This window comes from Mytilus californianus, unplaced genomic scaffold, assembly GCF_021869535.1.
Source record: "Mytilus californianus isolate M0D057914Y unplaced genomic scaffold, xbMytCali1.0.p SCAF_4, whole genome shotgun sequence".
NCBI lineage: Eukaryota > Metazoa > Mollusca > Bivalvia > Mytilida > Mytilidae > Mytilus > Mytilus californianus.
The window spans coordinates 124,551,026-124,573,169 of NW_026262690.1; the positions used below are offsets into that span (position 1 = coordinate 124,551,026).

Consider the following 22,144-nt stretch of genomic DNA (forward strand, 5'->3'; position numbering starts at 1 on the left):
TTTATCTTGTCACTATTATTTTGTTATTGTTACATGTTACATTGACTGTTGTCGTTTTTAACAATGAGATGCTAAGTCAGGAAGCTCAACAATGACATAGAAAACTTTAGATTTCAGATTTTGTTTTATTGAAGTAAATTGATTTTATCTGAGTTTGACTTTTTTCATGCAAGTCTTGTAAATATATTGCTTACAAAAATTAGTTGGATTACAGTATTTTCTGCTATCTCCTACATATAAATAATATTGGGTAAGGATAAATGGACTATTAACTTGAAATTAGGGCCTCTATGGCTGAGTGGTCTAAGTAGTTCATCTACTGTATCACTAGCCTGTCAATTACTGTATCACTAGCCTGTCAATTACTGTATCACTAGCCTGTCAATTACTGTATCACTAGCCTGTCAATTACTGTATCTCTAGCCTGTCAATTACTGTATCAATAGCTGTCAATTACTCTATCCCTAGCCTGTCAATTACTGTATCACTAGCCTGTCATTTACTGTATCACTAGCCTGTCAATTACTCTATCCCTAGCCTGTCAATTACTCTATCCCTAGCCTGTCAATTACTCTATCCCTAGCCTGTCAATTACTCTATCCCTAGCCTTTCAATTACTGTATCACTAGCCTGTCAATTACTCTATCCCTAGCCTGTCAATTACTCTATCCCTAGCCTGTCAATTACTCTATCACTAGCCTGTCAATTACTCTATCCTTAGCCTGTCAATTACTGAGGTTGTTAGTTTGAAACCAGAGTCCAATCTTGATTGAGAAGGATTATTAGTTTTCCTTCCAAAGTTGTTCTCTCCGTCTACACTAGTTTAGCTTCCTTCAACAATAAAAACTGACTGCAATAAAGTAGCCAAGTGCTGAAAGTGGAATTAAACATGAACAAGCATTCTACCATATTAACTAAAAATTACCATAGATAGAAATAGAAATAGAAAAGGAGATAATTATTTTATTGAAATTAATGTGTTTTAAAATGTTTTCGTTTACAGAGCATCAATACAAATCAAGTGCTCCCGGTCCAGAAAATGAGAGGACTATGATATTTTATAATGAAGCCCGAGTTGATGGTTTAATCAAGCGTGTAGAAACACCGGCAGAAATGACAGAGGAATATTCTGATAGGGATGACTTTTTGTACTATAAACATATTGACTTTGGAAAACGACCAAAAAAGTTTGGCCCTCAAGATGGTTCATCTTCAAAAAATGAAAGACCTATTGTTGTAAGTAAAACTTTCAAAGAGGAAATAAATATAAAATAAAAATCTAGTTCATTTTCATTTTGTCAGATTCAGTGGACTGACAGTAGAATTTGCTTTTGTAATTTGGTTTTATAGGAATAACAAATACATTTACCCAGTTTTTGACCTACTACGCATTTAAAAAAAATATATCTGGCAAAAATGTCTCTCCAGGCACTCCAGATTCTTCCACCAATAAAACTGACCACCATCGTATAGCCAATAGTTCTGAAACTGGTGTTAAACACCAACTATCAATCAATCAATCTTTTTTTCATATAAGATGTACTTGTATTCTTTGAGTAGACTATCTTGCATCTTATAATCTAATAATCTCTTTGATCAATAGGTTTTTGACCATGAGTTTTTTTCTTAAATGTTTTACTTTCCAGCAATTGGTTGCTGAAATTTTGTTCTTTGATACTTTGCAGAAAAGACTCTTAATCTTCTGCTTTCAGAAACATTGGATATGTATCATAATTAAGTCTCCCAAACGAAGTTTGGGAAGACTTATTGTTTTTGCTCAGTTCTTATTATGTCACCCGATCGACAATGTCGGGTGACATATTGCTTTTCCTCTGTTTCTTTTTCCCTATTATTATTATTTTTCTTCCACCTAATTTTGTCCGGCAGTTTTCTCAGAGGCAATGGAACCAATCTTCATGATTGTTGAGCATAATGAGGACCACCATCAGTGGAGTTGCAGTGAAACTTTGGAACTTTAAAATGGCTGCCGTTTCCATGGAAACAGCAAAAATGTGAAAAATATTTTTTTTGTTTTTGATGACTAATTTGAGAATGCCTAACCTAAAAATCATCAAATTTTTATACAACATAGGTATCCACTATATACAGGTTTTGGATGATTTTAAGAATCATTGGAACTACTGTATTGCCATGGAACTGGGGAAAGGTTTCCCATTATAACCCTATGGGAAAAACCTTAAAGTAGCATTTTCTCTCTTAAAATGGTAGGTCAAATCCATTGAAACTTTGATGGTATGTTCCCTCCAATGTACCAATGTGGCATCTGTCATTACAATTTTGGGAATGGTCTTTGTTACCATGGAAACCAGCAAAAATGTCAAAAATTTCAAAATGCACCAAACTTAGTATAACTTTATATTAATGCTAACTGGCATGTATAGATAAGACTTTTGACTTTGGAATTTCCAAAATGGTCACTGTTGCCATGGAAACAGCAAAAATGTGAAAATTTCAAAATGCTCCAAATGTTCTGAAAATTTACAGAAAGATGTATTGCCATGCATATATGTGCATTCACTGTTTAAAATTTTTGAAATGGCTGCCACTTAGTGGCAATGGGGGGAAGGGTGACATCCGCTATTGCTTGCAATGGCAAATCTAGTTATTATTATTATTCTTCTTCCTCTTCCGCCGCTTTTTAATTTGAACTTGTCAGCACCCGTTCTCCAAAACCGCTTGTCAGATTAACTTAGGGTTTCACAATATGTTAGACTAACATGTCTAGTGGTGCAATCAGGGTTTTGTTTGTGCAATGGGGTTTATAAAGGGGTACTTTGAGGGGCAAAAAGAAAAGAGGGTTTTACTATAGAACCCTATGGGATTTTATTTTTTTACATTTTCAAATGATTATAAATTGAAAACCGTTTGTGACAGACACAATCTTTTTAATTGAAAATGTTCTAAATGATAAAGCCCATTAAATGAAATACAGGGTTAGTCCCCAGGGGTCATCCCCTCCCCCTGCCATTTAAGAAAGTTCTAATACCTTGTAAGTGGTCAAGATCCCCACCCCTAAACCATATATATTTTGGTTTGTCATGCTAAGATGGTTTGAATGATATACAGGGTTAGTCCCAAGGGGTCATCCCGACCCCCTGCCATTTGAGAAAGTTCTAATATCTTGTAAATGGTCAAGATCCCCACCCCTAAACCATATATATTCTGGTTTGTCATGCTAAGATGGTTTGAATGATATACAGGGTTAGTCCCCAGGGGTCATCCTGACCCTTGCCATTTGTGAAAGTTCTAATATCTTGTAAATGGTTGAGATCCCCACCCCTAAACCATATATATTCTGGTTTGTCATGATAAAGCACATCAAATGAAATACAGGGTTAGTCCCCAGGGGTCACCCCCACCCCATGCCATTTAAAAAAGTTCTAATATCTTGTAAGTGGTCAAGATCCCCACCCCTAAACCATATATATTCTGGTTTGTCATACTAAGATGGTTTGAATGATATACAGGGTTAGTCCCCGGGGGTCATCCCGACCCCCTGCCATTTGAGAAAGTTCTAATATCTTGTAAATGGTCGAGATCCCCACCCCTAAACCATATATATTCTGGTTTGTCATGATAAAGCACATCAAATGAAATACAGGGTTAGTACCCAGGGTCACCCCACCCCCTGCCATTTAAGAAAGTTCTAATATCTTGTAAGTGGTCAAAATCCCCACCCCTAAACCATATATATTCTGGTTTGTCATGCGAAGATGGTTTGAATGATATACAGGGTTAGTCCCCAGGGGTCATCTAGACCCCCTGCCATTTGAGAAAGTTCTAATATCTTGTAAATGGTCGAGATCCCCACCCCTAAACCATATATATTCTGCTTTGTCATGATAAAGCACATCAAATGAAATACAGGGTTAGTCCCCAGGGGTCACCCCCACCCCCTGCCATTTAAAAAAGTTCTAATATCTTGTAAGTGGTCAAGATCCCCACCCCTAAACCATATATATTCTGGTTTGTCATGCTAAGATTGTTTGAATGATATACAGGGTTAGTCCCCAGGGGTCATCCCGACCCCCTGCCATTTGAGAAAGTTCTAATATCTTGTAAATGGTCGAGATACCACCCCTAAAACATATATATTCTGGTTTGTCATGATAAAGCACATCAAATGAAATACAGGGTTAGTCCCCAGGGGTCACCCCCACCCCCTGCCATTTAAGAAAGTTCTAATATCTTGTAAGTGGTCAAGATCCCCACCCCTTAACCCAATGTTCAAATATCTTGTAAATGGTCGAGATCCCCACCCCTAAACCATATATATTCCTGTTCGTCATGTCTCGAACATTTGAATGACGTATAGGGTCAGTCCCCAGGGGTTCCCCCCACCCCCAATGTTCTAGTATCTTGTAAATGGTCGAGATCCCCACCCCTAAACCATATATATTCTGGTTTGTCATGCCAAGATGATTTGAATGATATACAGGGTTAGTCCCCAGGCATCACTAATGCATTTACTGGACCAAACCAATTTTCACTGCACTTTGCCCAATGTCAGGTGACCCTGGGAATTACGAATTATGGGAGCTTCGTTTGGGAGACTTCGTAACAACATCCTGTTACAATCATTTCTTGTTTTTATTTCTATTTTAGAAAATGGTAAAGAAATTCCATCGTAATGTTTCTAAACCAGCTTGTGACGATGTTGCAGAATTAATTTACCTTGTATCAGAGGACAAAATGCATATAACCTACCATACTGAGGACCCTAGAATAGCTGCTTCAACAAGAGAGTTTGTCAAACCAGCAAACTGGGCAGAGAAAGGGGCTACCTTACAGTTCTCACCTGACATGCAACAATCTTTCCAGGTAAGAATAGTTGTTTTTTGATAACTCTTTACATTTTGTCTTTTATATTCTTCATTTTTGGAGTGATATGGATGTGGACGAGTCTACAACATATCTCTGTAATGATTAAAATACCCCAAAATTGTTTGAGTAACTTCCCTTGGTTGCCATTTTGGAGGGAAAACTAGTGGATTTTCTAATTTGATTAACCAAATTTAAACGTGGTACAAGCAAGTTTGATAAAAAGTCCTTACCAGATCTTACTGATGAATTATACAAGGCTCAATTAATTTCAATTGTTCCATTGTTCCAAAAGTCTAGGGGTCGGTAAGATTAAATTGGTTTATTTCTGGAGGAATTTCATTTTTGCCATCAACCTAAAACGGCAGGAAAGTGAATCATTTCCATCTCAAATAATTTCAATGGAAAACTATCTGTAGTTTATTCTGATCAGTTACATCATTGTTTAATCATTTTCTCATGTGACAATGTGTGACTTGGTAAGTTGAAAAATCCCAGCAACAGTTAAAATGAAGAACTGCAATAAATGTACTGTTTCTTTGATATACTAATTATTTCATCTGATGGGATTTTTGTCTTATTTACATGCAGTCCATATCCTTTCTTTCCTTAGAGTTACCGGTAGTCACTTTTGTGTGTTTTCATTTGTTTATGTATTTTTTTGTGTTAGACCAAAGGACTTTACTGGAATACAAATGTTAGCACTCTCACAGGTATAATTCTTGCAAGATTTTTATAAAACTTATACTATAGGTTAATATTAGCAATATCTACAAGTTCTATTATGGTAGCCAATAGACTTTTTTTTAAAAGAATTATGCCCTTGGAAATATTAAATTTATGGAAAATGGCCTCGTTAGCACTCTCAATGGTACAATTCTTGCCAGATTTTTATAAAACTTTTACTATAGGTTAATATCAGCAATATCTCAGACGAGTTTTATGATTGTGGACGATCAAATTTTTTTAAAAGAGTTTTCGATCGATTTTATAGTTTGTTTCTATCAATCTATGTTGTACTGTTACACCACTGTCCCAGGTTAGGGGGAGGGTTTGGTGCCAACAAACTATTTTAACCCCACCATATTCTTTACGTGCCTGTACCAAGTCAGGAGCCTGAAATTTAGTGGTTGTCATTTGTTGCTTTATATCATATTTGTTTTTCATTCATTGATTTGTACAAAAATTAGGCAGTTATTTTTCTCGTTTAAAGTGTTTTACATTTGTCATTTTGGGGCCTTTTATAGCTGACAATGTGATATGGGTTTTGCTCATTGTTGAATGCTGTATGGTAACCTATAGTTGTAAACTTCTATGTCATTTGGTCTCTGGTAGAGAGTTGTCTCATTGGCAATCATACCACATCTTCTTATTTTTGTATGACTATTCAAGAATTACATTTTTGTTTTTCTCAATAGAGGTAGGGTTTCCCTATGGAACTAATACAAGTAACTGAAGGTTACCTTTGCTTTAATATATATATATAGACTTGAATATAAAGAGAATGATAAGTGAGATTGTCTGTTAGCAGTATATGTGTTGATATTGAAGTCTTAAATCTACATCCATCTAGTTAAGTCAGTTAATACAAGTTAAGCATACCACAGTCTTAACTGGTTAATTAAGCTGTCAATTATTATTGAAATGTCTGTACTCTTAACTAAAATACATCTCTGCTAACATTGTGATTTTCTCAAATAATTTTGTACTTGACCTAAATTTAAAGTTTGTAGTTCTATCTTATGAAGTGGCTTATCAACATTACAATCAAAAGTTTTTGATTATATGTTTTGTGCAATTTTTATAGACAAACCATCCAGTGTTAAACATGTTAAACTAGATTTCTATGACATGGTTAACTCTATTTAAATGTTATCAATGCTATCTAAAAAGGCATCATGTGTTGAAACTAAAATAGCTACGGTGGAAATCACATAAATAAAGTCAACTGATTAAATTAAATTGATTTCAATATGTTTAATAATTTTCTTAAACTTTGACTTTAGGCCATTTTAATAGCTTCTTAATCATTAATTAAATTTTCTGAACAAAAAGATTTAATTTGTTTTAATGTTGTGCTGTGACACCACTGTCACAGGTAATTGGAGGGTTGAGCACTCTCAAATATAATTAAACCCTGCCACATTCTTCATGTGCCTGTCCAAAGTGATTATAATTTAGTGGTTGTCTTTTGATGTCTGCCATACTTGCTTTTCATCTATCATTATAAGTGTAAGTTGGCCCTTTTGGTTTTTTCTTTTAAATTGTTTCACATTTTGTCATGCTGGGCAGCTGGGACCTTTTATAGCTTTTATAGCTTGCCATATACAGTATGGTTTTTGTTTACTAAATATTGAGGATGTTGGGTGACCTATAGTTGTTTGCAACTTGGTTGTCAATTTGAAAACCTTACAAGGATTAATTTGCTTGAGATAAAATTAGGATTGAACTGACTAGTAAATAGTTGCAACTATATTATTTTCAATAAAAGTACGAGTTAGCTCAGTTGCAAAGCAAAATTTCTGTCCCCATCCAAAATACCTCCATTTCCAGTGGCAGTCCAAATTTCCAGTCTATTAACCCAGTCGGCCTACCTATTATTGTTATTGTTAATTTGCTCTCGTCCTGAAAAATACATGAAATATTTGCCACTGGGTGTTGATTATGAAACAATAATCAATCATGTATTAGTTTGGATGTGATAAATTAAAATAATAAAAATGGTTTCAATTTCATAGATATAGGAAGATGTGGTATGAGTGCCAATGAGACAAATTTCCCTCCAAGTTAACATGTTTTAGGAACCTATAGTGACTGCGAAATTTTTCCAATAATGACAATGGTTATTATTTATGTTTTAACACTAAATGCATGTTTTTTTCTAGGTTGATGCTTCAAGTCGACAAAACAAACAAGTAGAGCTATATCAGATGCTTCTAAATTTGTTAAAAGCAGAAGATTTGTGTAGAACCAGAGTTAGAGATTCGGAAGATGAGGTCAGTTAGAATGCTTTATTGGTCTTTTCAGTCTAAAAGCAGGATTTAAAAAAATTATACAACTTTGATATTTTATTGTGTTTGTGCTATAAACTGAACATCATAAAGAGAATGAATAAGAAGTTAGACTTCACAATATTTTTATAAATAAGATGCATTCAACTGAAATATACTGATTTCATGATGTTTCTGAAGTTTTCTGAAAGGAAAAGAAAAAGTAAGAACTAATCAAAAAGAAAGGAGAAAGAGACCAAAGGGACATTCAAACTCATAAGTCGATAATAAAATGACAACTCAAGGGAATAAAACTTCTTTAAAAAAATGAGATAGACCAGAGCACCATGACCAAAAGAAAAGATTAAAGTATGCTAGTCCTTTAAACAACACAGAAAGCTAAGATTTAGCAACACAAACCCAACCATAAGAAGTATTTACATTTTGTCAGCTGAGTTCACTCATCATTTTATTGTTTCAACAAAAGTTGAATTAGTAATGTAATTTAAAGGGCTCTTCTCATTGTGTTTTGACCAAAAGACTAGTTCGTTAGTTGATTAATAAATTCAGAGATTTTGTTTTCTTTAAAAATTAAGGACATGCAGATTAAAAGGATGAATTCTTTGACTAATCTGAAAAAATCTTTTTCTTGAAACGTTCAAAAACCCAAAATCCAACTATCCTATTACATTGTATTTCCATGGATGTGTTGTATATGAAGTCTAGACTCAAGTAATAAAGCCTATAGAAAATGTGTACTTGGTTCAACATTGTAAAGGAGTAGGGGTGATAAGGCCCTTATTTGTCCCAAATATTACTGCAAATTTAATAGTTATCATACATATTCTTAAATTTGTCCTAACTATATTAAGGTACAAGGTATTCAGAAAATAAAAACAAATTTTACAGTTAATGAGTTACCATGGCAACAAACCATGACGAAATTTGTATATTTTGTAAAATTTTTTTTACTTTCCTTGTTTTACATCAAATTTTAAGTATATTTTAGATTGGCAAAGTATGTGCGCACCCAAGAAACAACTTTATTTTTGGTGAGATTATGTCAATAGTTATAATAAAGCTTCTCTTAAATTATTTTGTTGTTTCTTGGCTGCGCACGGTGTTTCCACAATAGAAATAATGATGGAAAACTACATGAATTCTGTATTGTTCATCGTTTTCATGAAAACAGTACATAATTGTGACGTCATCAGATAAAAAATCTTATGTTTTTAGTTTTGATTTCTTGACTCTATGAATTACCAAACATTATGCGCCAATTTGGAATAGTTGTCAAACATTTTATTTTCTTGGGCCAGAACCAGGCCTTTATGCCCCTACTGCTTTATGGTTGACCTTATAATATACCCATGAAATCCACAAAAAAGTTTGGTATCCCATCAATAGTAACGAACCCACAGTAATTACGTGACAAATTTATATAATGTTTTACTGATTTCTGTTTCACAAATTTACTTGTAGGTAAAAGACATTCTAAATGAGAGAACAAAAGAAGAGACAACATTAGAATTAGATATATCAGTCTATGATACAGAGAGGAATGAAAAAGCTAAGAAACATCGTAGAGAGTTGGTAAGTCCATATCATTGATTGTAGTCCAAAACTTTCTTTCTTAGAAGGAAACCACTGAACGGAGGCCACTCTTCTCTAATGTTATCCTATATTGGCCAATTATTGTAAATTTATAAATGTTTGTGATGTTTTTATTATTATTGCCAAAATCGCGACTGGATATATATAAGGATTTTGCCAGCACTTGTCATTTTTGTCATATAGGAAACGATTTTCAAAATGATGAAAGATTTTCTAATCATTTCGTCACCAAAATTGTAAAAGAAAAAAAAAACAATTGGTAAGAAAATCTACAATTTTACCTAGCGACATATTTATGTTTTGCTGAAATAGGGGGCTTATAGTAAGGTCTATGAAACAAACTTTTATCAGGAATTACATTTGTTTTGATATTTGAGGTGAAAACAATTCCTTACTATTCAATGGATACTTCTTTTAGTTTACTGTACGACCTTCAACAATGAGTAACCCCATAACGTAAAGTCAACTGTTACAGGCACTGAAATAATAATATGTTATGTAGATATTTAGAAAATGCATTGTCTGCTATGTTATTAATTATTTTTTTTAAATAAATGTAGGTCTTTTTTAAAAATACTGATGTTTTTTTTTATGTTTGATAAATACTGTCGCCCTTCGATGAGATTGTAGCTGAGAAATACCCTCTCGTTTGAAAACCATAGATAATCTATAAATATCACATTTATACAGCTTTTCAACTACCAGAGGACTTATATCTTTTAAAAACAACTCTACAAAACATTCAAGGTGACTTCTTGTAAAGTCTGTATACACTAACCTAACCTATCAAAACAGACAAGATTATAACAAATCGGTTTTCTAATTGTCCTTGATTCTGTCGTACTCGGGTGTAAAATGGCTACCAGTCAAGTTATATATAATTATTCTGCTTGTTCTGACTGAATTAATTGATAGCCTCTGGATTATCCATAAAACTTGATGCCTTAATTATTTTGTTGAAGATGGCTTGTGTGGTTACCTAAAGATACTTAAGTTTTTTGATGATCATAACAAACTGATTGAATTCCATTCTTGTTTTCAATAAAGGTTGATGACATACAAATTGCAAGCCAAAGGAAAATGGACTTCTCATTTTCCCTCGAGAATCAAAAGATAAAAAAGTTATGTTATTATTGTAAGAATTTTTTACGTAGGCAGGTGAAGTTTTTACTACAACAATGAATCCAAGTGCATACTGGTTCCTGATTATAAAATTAATAATCGAACGAGAAGACTCTAATTACTTTGTATGAAAAATTGTCATGCATTACATATAATTTTTTTTAACGCTCTTAGGTTTAAAGAAGCCAAGATCAAGTGTTGGCTCTTACAATTTTGCTGAGATGCAATGATTCTTAAGTATTTAGCCGAATTGTTACAAGAAATTATTCCGTAACATAATATGCGTAATCACTTGTTACAGTGTAAGAGATAATATTAAGTGTATCTCTAAAATGAAAAGTCCTATAGTGATTTTGGTATTTTAGAAACAATATTATAATTGAAAATGCATTATCAAATTTTTTTTTTTTACCTGGGAATTTTACTTTTGTCTTGCCACTAAATACTATTAAAAATATAACTTGCCTGGGAATGGTATGAAGACAACCATTTGATATAATGGGGGAGGGGACAATTGATATAATGGGAGAGGGGACAAGAGGAATTGTTTTCACTTTTATACACAATTGTTTCCTGCAGTTTGTGTTGCAGAATATTATTTTTTTTTATCCTATCTTTTGCAAGATTATTTATTTTCTGCTTTTACCAGGCAAGTTTTCCCTTCTGTTTCAAAACCAACCATATAAAATGCAAATTCTATTCATACTATGTTAATACTAATCTGAAGATTTTAGAGTCATCAGTTTTTGACAAACTATTAGTGAACTGAACTAACACATCTTTGAATAAGTCAGTGTTGTTAATTTTCAAAATCCTGCTGTTATTAAAAAATATGTTGTTTTTTTTTCTTCGTTTTTGCCGTGATTTTGTCTGTCTCTCTTCGAGTAATCACTTTTGAATCTCCCTCTGGTATATTCCTTCTCTCTTTAATACATCATCTTTTGTATTTTTTACAATTTTTATCCTGTTAAACAGAAGTATTCAAGTTAATTATGTCACAAAAGAAGACTACATAGACTTTTTGAATATTTTCTACTCAGACAAATGGACATTAAGTTTTGACAATTACAGTAATTGTGTTAAGGAGGAAACTTGGATGACAGACCATTAAGCTTCATTAGGTGTTCTTGGTTAATTTGTTTTCACTGGTGTTATCAATTTTACCATTAACTACACACAGCATTAAATCCTGCTAATTTTCTACAATCGATGGCATTTTGCATGTCAGCTGATCTAATTTCCGTTAGAGCAACTGCGGAACAAACAAATGTTGTTTTTTGTTTCATTTTTTCTACCTTTGAATTATTTAAGTATTACGGTACACTAAATTAATTTGTTTAGTCACTGTCTCGTTGATATTTACTGTACATCTTTCATTTATGTAAAGAAAAATAAGGCAATCAATGCACATAGATAATTAAATATTTCTCAATTGATATGATCTTGATAAATTCAGAACATGCCATTAAATTAATTTGTATTAATTTATTAAAAGGTGCAATGACATGTCTTTAAGCTCCTTTGAGGGTCTCGATGGAGGAGGATCTTAAGGCTATTTTCCCTTTTTTTTTCCCTTTTTACCTTATTCTTTGTATTTCAAGTACCCCATCTAAGGATTTTACTGGAGATTCATTTATTTTCATGGGTACCAATTTTCGTGGATTAAGGACAAACTTTTGTTTTCATGGAAATTAAATTTCGTTGTTTTATAAAAGTCTACATACATGCTTATAGAAAATTTGTTCTTCGTTAAACATTTAAATTTGTGGTTCACTTGTACCCACGAACTAAGTGTATGAAATGAATCTTCAGTTTTCTTTGTTTTTGTTTTGCCAATTTTTGTTTTTATATTTTTTTTTGTCCATTATACTCTATTCTTTGTTTTTGTTTTGCTCATTTTTCTTAATAATTGTTTTTGCTCATTATTTGCTATTCTGTTAGCCCAGTCCAGACCCTCATAAACAAACTCCCAATATTACATTAAGAAATATTTTGTGTGAGCATTGCACCAAAAGACATTTTAATTTCTTTAATGCATTATTAGGAAACAACTGTATTGAAATGTCGTGTTTAAGGTTACATGAAAATATAAGGCAAATTGTATTGATCGTTAATGATTATAATTAATGGACTTTCTAAGATCTGACATGATAATATATAATTAATGAATGTCATCGACGGGTTTGACTAAATACCATGCAAATTTGTTTTAAGGGCAACTGATAATATTGTGTCTATTGGTAATCTTTATGCTTGTGTAAAATGATTGATGTTGACTTTTAACTATCATAGAGGTGATAGCTAAATTCAATCTTCTTTTTTTGCCCATTAAACTATATTTTGTAGATTGTAAAAAAATCTTTTTTTGCCAGTTAAACTATTTTTTGTAGATACTCGTGGTAAAAATTTTAGAATTCTTTTTGTTGATTGTGTTGTTGGGTTGTTGTCTCGTTGATTTATACCCACATCAAAATATATTTATAACAATTATAAGCCTTGAAATGCCTAAAATAAGCATGTATATTAATGAGTAACTTACTATCACTCTGCATTTACATCGTGGGAGGAACCAAGGGAATTTAATGATTTTGTTATTAAAAGATAATTTATCATTTATCATTGCCTTAGGAATTTCATTTTTTATCATAGTTAATTATTTTTGTAGGAAAGGCAACAGCTGGAAGAGAAGATGAGAAAACAAGACATGGAAATAGATTATTTAGCCCCATTTATTGCCAGAATCGTTCAAGGCGATAAAATTACGAGAGAGGAAGCATACACATTGAAGACCGAGGCATTGAAAGATCTGAAAGATAGACTGATTAACAAAGCTAATTTGATTCAAGCTAGATATGAAAAGGTCAGAACTTAGTCAATTAGCTCGTAGATTTCAAATCAATAAGCTGATTATCTGATAACAGAAAAAACACGGGTTAAACTATAAAATATACAGTCACTAGATTTGTGATTCATGGGTTGTCGGAGGATAAAACTGTGTTCAATCTTAGAATAACTTTGTAACAATGGTTTGTTGTCAATCTTGTCACAAAGTCTCTCCACATTGACAGAGATATCCGTCTTTTGTCCAGAAATGTTGGGCAAAAAAAAAAATAGATTCTGAAAAACTACATTGAATATAAGTGTGCCAGTCTCAAGGCTACTTTCAGCTTAAATGATTTGGGAGAAAAATATGGTTCCTTCTATTTTCTACTTTATTTCTATTAAAAAGTCAATGGTCAATTAGTAATAAACAAAAGAATTAATCCAAGAATTCAAAATAGAAAATTATTAAACTTTTGACCAAATTTAATACTGCTGATAAACTCATACACTATGTACATTCATGAATTAATATGCTGTTTGGTCACTTGTTGATAATTTTTCCATACTTTGAATTCTTGGATAAGTTTTTCTATAAATAGTAATCTGATCATTTGTAAGCTACAGAATCTTCAGAAAAAGAAAATCAATCAAAATGCAGGATTAGACTTTAGCTTTGAGGTAGAAATCCTAAAAATATTCAAAGTGCTTTTTTATTCATAATTACATATCAAATTGTATGACATAGCCAAAAGCGTTTTTTTTTATTTGATATAAATTTTTTTTAAAAATCATTTGTTGAGAACATGGGGAAATAATGCTGGGCAATTTTATCAAGAAATTTCTGAAAATTAGTTATCTTAGTAAATTATTTAAGTTTACAGAAAAAATTATTTAAGTTTACAAAAAATAACATGTCAAAATATATTTGCTGTAGCTCTTTAATCCTTAAGTAGGTTACTTCAGCCTATTTATAACCAACCCTCACCTTATCCTATTACCAATGAAATACTCTTACCTGCAAATTATTGCTTCCAAATGTTTGTGTCAAAATTTTCCATAAAGCATGCCCATATTATATTAACTGATATATTATTATTTCTGATTTCGTTCATAATTTGTGTAGGCTGGGTGATGTATATCACAACACGGTGGGTGCATCAATTTGAACAGGATCTGCTAACCCTTTTAGAGCACATGGGATCACCCTTTGGTATCATTTGTCTCTATTTGACATATGTAATTGACATTAATGTATTATTGCTGACCCCGTGTTGACCTCTAGATGTCTTCATTGGTTTTATTGTTATAAAGTTGTTGTCTTAATTATGTCCTTTAATATGATTTTGAACTTTAATTCATATTTAGGTTGAACTTTTGATGTCTTTTGGTTATCTTGTTGTTGGGTTGCTGTACATATTTTTATTCCTATAATAGCATCCAACATGTATTGGGACAGGGATGAAATCTTGACTCTCTCAGTCTGTTTGTGTTTCATTCTTTTCTTTCTCTTTTAGTGTATTACCCCCAAATCTCCTTTTATTCATATGTAACTAGTCACAACCAAACTTATTCTACTCATCTACTTTTCTCAGAAAGGGCTTAGTTTATTTTGATTTTATGAAAAGTTGAAAATGTCAGGTGTTTGAACCTATTGCTCAGGTGGAAGTCAAAAAGTGTATTGGCCTTAAAGCTAAATCAAAGACTGTACAATATTGATTTCATTATACTTTTAATACATATTTTGTTGTAATAGCAGTAGGTGTAATATGAACTGAAAGGTTGCAAGAAAATTAGTATGCACAGTAGAAAGGATGCTTTCTACGGAAATTCCATAACATAAACTGCTGCTGAAAATAACAGCCAATAATTTATATCTCAACATGTTAAATATCCAGTTTCTTTGAAACTTGATAATATAGGGAGAAAAATATTTCAAATCAAAGAATATCTTATTAAAATATAACCACATCTTGAAAAAATCATTGTTACCTACAACAAGTTTTAGTCATAAGATGTTTTTGGAGAAACAGGCTCATTAAATTAAATGACCTTCAGTGAGTGTGTTTTCGTCCCTTTTCCCGTATATGATGTATATGTCTGAAATAGAATTATTGACATACTTTCATGTTAATTTTCTGTTACATAAGCAAAATCTTAACATCACTTTCTAAGTCTGATGTATAATGTCCAGACAATAGCTTCAGGGACATGGATTAAATAACAAAACATTGAAATAAGATTTCATCTTTTTGTAGTTAGCCCAGCTGGCCTATAGGACCAGTATCAAGTATTTCAATCATTTGGCATCCATAGCTATGTCATCTGTAATTAGAAAAATACTTCTCACAATCCCTTTTACCAATTTAGAATAAATTGAGGAAAAATTATATATGATGTATGATTCATGAATAGGACTTATTGCTGTTAGCGTAAATTCAAAAAAGATATTGCGAGGTTTTTTATTTATAAGAATAATGGGACTAGGTCAGATTGCAATAATAGTATATTGCTTCTGGTATCTAATACATATAGCTGTATTCAGCTTTTCATGAAATCTCAATTATTTATCTCAAATTTTGGTTGTTTATGTCAAAATCACACTGCTCCCAATAATTTCTTAATTGACAGTTGATGTTAAGCAACCAACAATCAATCAGTCAACTTAATAATTAACAGTAGTTACTTCAACAATGTCCTTCATGGTCTTACCAACCCTTTCAAAGAGGCTGTTAGTGAAATATAGTGAACAGGAGTTACTAGCTTACTATAAAATGATTTGGTTTTTGTCAGAGATTAAATTTTGCAATTTCAAAGGCCAAATGTGTCCGGGAGTTTTAATTTTTTCACCGTTTTCTTGTTCTTGGCACATTCCTTCAAGATCAAATTTATACAGGTTACTGTTTTTGTGACTTTTTTCTGAATGGTTGAATTCAAATTGTATATGATGTTTTCCACCTATAAAAACATTTGAGCAGATGCTTTTGCAAATCAAAAATGCATTTGAATTTGAAATGGCCAATTATGAACAAAGGGAAAAGCTTTAATTTTCTTGTAATGAAAAGAAACCAGTCAAAAAATTTGGTAAACATTTAATTCACAGTTTATATACTTTACAGGAAACTCAAATGTTAACAGAGAAGCAGGCCTGGTACCACCAGAACCAGTTGTCTTGTAATAAGGAAGATGAGGAAAAATACATGACTTTCTGTCAGGAAACACTCTTCAAAATACACATGTTAGAACTCAGATTAGCAAGGTTAGTTTGTATTCTATAAACATAATAGGTTAGCACTCACATTTTCCTGTTCATATCTTTGTTATCACTGCAATGAAAGGTTTCTTAATCATTAACCGTAAAGAAAAAAATTAAATTTATACAAAATTCTGAAATTACTGACAATAGCAAATGACTGCAATTCAGAACACCTCATTTTGGGGTTCAGATAAGTGAGGGTGGGACCTTTTTTCAAAATGGAGGCAGATTTGTATAACAAAAAGTCCAGGATCTCTAGTTCTTTGGATTGATGCTTTAAACAGGACAAATGACCTTCTTAGGGTGGGCCTTTCCCTTAGAAATTCAAATAGTCCTGGACCTTTCATTCTGTAAAGCAAACTGAAATTGTTTAATTTTCTTTTTTTTTTTTCTTTCTTTATATGATATCTTTGATAACAGTTATTACTTTGGATTATTATTTGTGGGATAACAATTCATGAGGATTTCTTGGGTAACGGTGAACCACAAATTCAAATGTTCTATGAGGTACAAATTTTCTATAGGCTTGTATGTAAACTTTGGTAAAATAGCAGATTCAAATATCTACAAAAAGGCAGTTTTTCCTCAATCCGCAAAAATTGGTACCCACGAAAAATAAAGGATCCACACGGCACATTTACATTTGAGTAGAGTGTATCAATCTGAATAAAATACAGATCCTATGTCTACTCTTTGCTGACAAGGATCTGAAAACGTTCCACTCTACTTTCTGTTAAATTAAAGAACTTTCAGGTTCCTCAGGTTTTGTGATAATGATACAAACCTTCCAAAATTTGGAGGCAGAAATTTGATTGGTTGATATAATATTTATCAGAACAGAAAGTAGGACAGAGAGTTGTCAGATCCTTGTAAACGAAATGTAGACATAGGACCTACATTTTAATCAGATTGACAGTGCATATGAACTTTTGCATGATGGTTCTATATTCCTGTCTAGGTCAATTATATTTATTTACAGGTGACCTTTTGTAATAAGCCTAAATATTTATATTGTGATGCCTTACATGCTAAAAGTCATTTAATGATAACTTATCGTCAAAATATGTCAATGATTTATATTTTAGAAATAAAACAGAGAAAATCTAGTTGATATTGATTAAAACCAGGGGGAATTATGTTTTCTCTTGTCTAATATAATGAGTAATATATTTTATAGATAGTTAGTTGATGATGGAAACTGTAAAATTGTTAAAAGTGCTAACCCTTTTTACACTAAATTCGTGATAAGATGTCATTATAAAATTTATGTATGAGACATGATTTCCTGAGAATATATAAAAACTAATTCAAAAAGCATGTCTGAGAGGAAATATACTAAAGCATCAGTCATTGGCTTGAAAACCATTAACAAGCTTTGAATAACAGTGTTTCTCTTCTAGAAAAATATTTGTCTTAAATAATCTGATTGACACGATACAATAAATTACTTTGATATTTTCCTTTCATTCATCATGTCATTATTAAAAAAAATTGACAATGTTAAAACTAAATATTTAGTAAGCTCCCTTTTGATTTTCATGTTTTTCAAATTAGTATTTCAGTGTTTTTAATGGTAAAAGAATATTTTTGATATGTCTAGGGGTAAATCAAGTATGTTCTCTCTGTCCTTATTTAACTATTATTTGCTATTTTTTGCCATTCAATAACACTTATACACATGAATGCATTCACTGATTTAAATGTAAAATGAGACAGATACAAGAAGAGAATAGATTTGGGCTATTCAAGAAAAAAATGTTTGGGAAGGTTGGACACCTCATGAAATTTTCAATGGTAATCAGCGGCCGAGTGGTCTAAGTAGTCAAACTACTGTATCACTAGCCAGTCAACATTGAAGTTGTGAGTTTGAATCCTGCACGGGGCAGGTGTACTTGACTCCAATCTTAATTGACTAGGATTGTCAGTTTTCCTACTGAAGGTTGGTGGTTCTTTCCAGGCACTCCGGCTTCCTCCACCAATAAAAACTGACAGCCACGAAATAGCACAATAGTGTTGAAAGTGGCATTAAACACCAATCAATCAATCAATGGTAATAGGAGTGGAAACAAATGCAATTTTGTAACAAATGAAAATCAAATTCATGGTGGTGGGATATAAAAAATGTTGTCCAACCCCACTGTACATTTTGTCCTGGATTTGCCCTTAGAAATTAAACATTTTTTATTCCATGAAATTGAGATATCATTTAATTGTAAATCAGATAATTAACAACAAATGTTTTGTTTTGCAGACATAAAGAAACTGCACCACATAAGTACATGGCTTTAGACAGGAAGTTAAGAGATGACCAGAGACTTGCAGAATATTTTTAATTCTTTCATCTCATAGGTAAGTTAATAACATAAAAGTGATCTGTTGCAAGATTGACATCTAACAAAGAGTTCCTCTCAAACCAATGCTAGGGGTGGTTAACTGTTACATTAACAGTTTACAAAACTTTGTATTGTTCCAAACATTATGGATTTTCTACCCCTGGAATAGACTACATTAGTTGTATTTGGCAAACACTTTTGGAATTTTTGGTCCTTAATGCTCTCAGCTTTATACTTTATTTGGCCTTTTATCTTGAGCCCCACTGGTGGATGTTTTGAAGACGAAACGCACGTCTGGCGTAGATTATTATAAACCTGCTTGGTATCTTTGATGAGTTTTTCTTTATGATGAACTTGTAGTGAGATGAGAGTGTTTACTCTGTGTTGAAAGCCTCCCAGTGACTGAGATGATAACAGCAATAAAAGTCTTGTTCCTTTGCTTTTTTTTATTACATATGCATGCAATGATTTTGTGTAATGATTTTGTGTCATGTGATGTAATGATTTTGTGTCATGTAATGATTTTGTGTCGTACATGTAATGATTTTGTGTCATGCATGTAATGATTTTGTGTCATGTGCATGTAATGATTTTGTGTCATGCATGTAATTTTTTTGTGTCATGCATGTAATGATTTTGTGTCGTGCATGTAATGATTTTGTGTCATGTGCATGTAATGATTTTGTGTCATGAATTGATATTCTATATCCCTCCTTTTCCATCGTATTGTAAAACAAGAGTTTGTGAAGAAATATAAATTGGGGTTATCATCAATGAGACAAGAGCTTAGCAAAAAACGACATTCAAATGAGATCATGAAGATCTAGAGGTTGCCTTATGACCTTAACATTCAAATAAGATCATGAAGATCTAGAGGTTGCCGTATGACCTTGGCATTCAAATGAGATGATGAAGATCTAGAGGTTGCCTTATGACCTTGACATTCAAATGAGATCATGAAGATCTAGATGTTGCCTTATGACCTTGACATTCAAATAAGATCATGAAGATCTAGAGGTTGCCTTATGATCTTGACATTCAAATAAGATCATGAAGATCTAGAGGTTGCCTTATGACCTTGACATTCAAATGAGATCATGAAGATCTAGATGTTGCCGTATGACCTTGACATTCAAATAAGATCATGAAGATCTAGATGTTGCCTTATGACCTTGACATTCAAATAAGATCATGAAGATCTAGAGGTTGCCTTATGACCTTGACATTCAAATGAGATCATGAAGATCTAGAGGTTGCCTTATGACCTTGACATTCAAATAAGATCATGAAGATCTAGAGGTTGCCTTATGATCTTGACATTCAAATGAGATCATGAAGATCTAGAGGTTGCCGTATGACCTTGGCATTCAAATGAGATGATGAAGATCTAGAGGTTGCCTTATGACCTTGACATTCAAATGAGATCATGAAGATCTAGATGTTGCCTTATGACCTTGATCAAGGTACCCACTTAATGAGGCTGTTAAGATTAAAATCAGCGAAAAAAAATTCAACAAGTGAGAAATGTCTGAATACTGTTTAAGTATTTTTTATGGCAATAACAGATATAGATATGTTTTTATGAAAACATTTCATTGTTTTGAATGTTTGGTTGTTAAAATCGACTACAACATGTTCAGTTGTCACATTGAGTTATCATGTTTTATTTTTGGTTGTGTGATAAATTACAATATAATTGTATAATGAATTATTTGTTAAAGTTTTCAATGATAGAATTGTAGAAATAATAGTTATAGAACACATCAACTCTAACATTAGTTTATTAACTAAAACAATTGAAGGCCATGATAATCATGATGCATTGCTCAAACTTTAAAGTTTAGGTATAGAATTGGGAATTAGCTGCAAATACTTTTCATTTGGAAGACTAGCTGCCACTACAAGTGCAGCTGACACTTGATTAAAATATATCTGTTGGCAAAAATGATCGGTATAAAATTTTACATGTGGAAAGTGCATTCATTGAAAATCTGTGATGAATTAACTGTGAATGATCATGTTTTCCATTTCAGTTACAAAGAAATGAACAACCTATTAATCTCAAATTGTGCCTCGGAAATTATGTGACAATGAGGGGTTTCCGCAATATTCGTCAAGTTGTTTTGTAGTTGTAAAAACCTGACGTCAGAAGATGATAACTCGATTATGTCTTTCTAACATACCATTTATAGTAACTTAATGAAGAGTGAAGCTATATCACAAGCTTATACAAAGTGCTCAAGTACAAGCAATTAATCCATTGGATAAAAAACCTGACAAGTTTATAGCTTAAAGGCTTTCAATTATTGGAATAAATCTGGTCACAAGCTGAAGCATACAGAATATCTTTATTGACAAATTGTTTTGTGTGCTTACGGCTACTCCATGTCAATTCTGTGATATATATATACATATTTATTTGTAAATAAACTCATGTTTTTGTCATTATCTTGTTTCTATGAGTACAACTAATACACCCACTTCGTATTTAAATACTGAATTCCAACAGTAATTTACCCTATATAAGCTTTCACAAAAAAGGCATATGGGAATAATTTACGGTGTTTTCTAAATCTTTTTTATTTCACATTACTTTTTCAAAACATTGAAGCGTCCTTGTTTCGCAAATATCGATGATCCACGTTGACAATTTGCTGATAGTGTTCTCATAAAAAATAAAAGTTATCGTTAATACATAAAAAAAAAAGTATATAAAAAATCACTTAATAAATTGAACAGTCCAAAAATACTCTACAACCACCAACACCAAACTCATTAAAAAAAAGTGTACAAAAAAGGAAGAAAAAAACAACATGGTCCAGATAGCTTGACCTTGGTGCAATAATTTTGTATAGTTGGGCAACAAATGATTGTCTAGTGGGTAATTCAGTTATTTTCAAACAAACGGATAGCCAATAGATATTTTGACCTTCAAAAAATTTGTGTTGTTCATTTATCTTATAGAACATATACCCACACATCATGATCAATAGGCTCTATTATTTAGAAACCTCAGCTACCACAAGTGGAAAACAAAGGAAGATAATAAACCTGCCCAAATTATTGACCATAACCTATCTTGCATTAGGTCGTGTAAGAGGCACTACAAGCCAGTAAAAGTCGAAAATGGGCAAAGGTTTTGTTATTACAAAGATTTTGATTTTTTG

General features: G+C 32.2%; 1 protein-coding gene across 2 annotated transcripts in view; it reads left to right on the top strand.

Annotated features, from left to right (window-relative positions):
• LOC127739335 (dynein regulatory complex subunit 7-like) overlaps nucleotides 1-21,422 on the top strand; it is a 34,749-nt gene extending 13,327 nt beyond the window's left edge. For both annotated transcript variants that reach the window (XM_052251012.1, XM_052251013.1), the window contains 8 exons: nucleotides 1,004-1,236; nucleotides 4,627-4,842; nucleotides 7,728-7,838; nucleotides 9,315-9,425; nucleotides 13,234-13,428; nucleotides 16,508-16,647; nucleotides 18,896-18,993; nucleotides 21,011-21,422. In XM_052251012.1, the coding sequence (XP_052106972.1) occupies nucleotides 1,004-1,236; nucleotides 4,627-4,842; nucleotides 7,728-7,838; nucleotides 9,315-9,425; nucleotides 13,234-13,428; nucleotides 16,508-16,647; nucleotides 18,896-18,977 (1,088 nt within the window). In that variant the 3' untranslated portion in view covers nucleotides 18,978-18,993; nucleotides 21,011-21,422. The remainder of the gene's footprint in view (nucleotides 1-1,003; nucleotides 1,237-4,626; nucleotides 4,843-7,727; nucleotides 7,839-9,314; nucleotides 9,426-13,233; nucleotides 13,429-16,507; nucleotides 16,648-18,895; nucleotides 18,994-21,010) is intronic.
• Nucleotides 21,423-22,144: the final 722 nt, after the last annotated feature.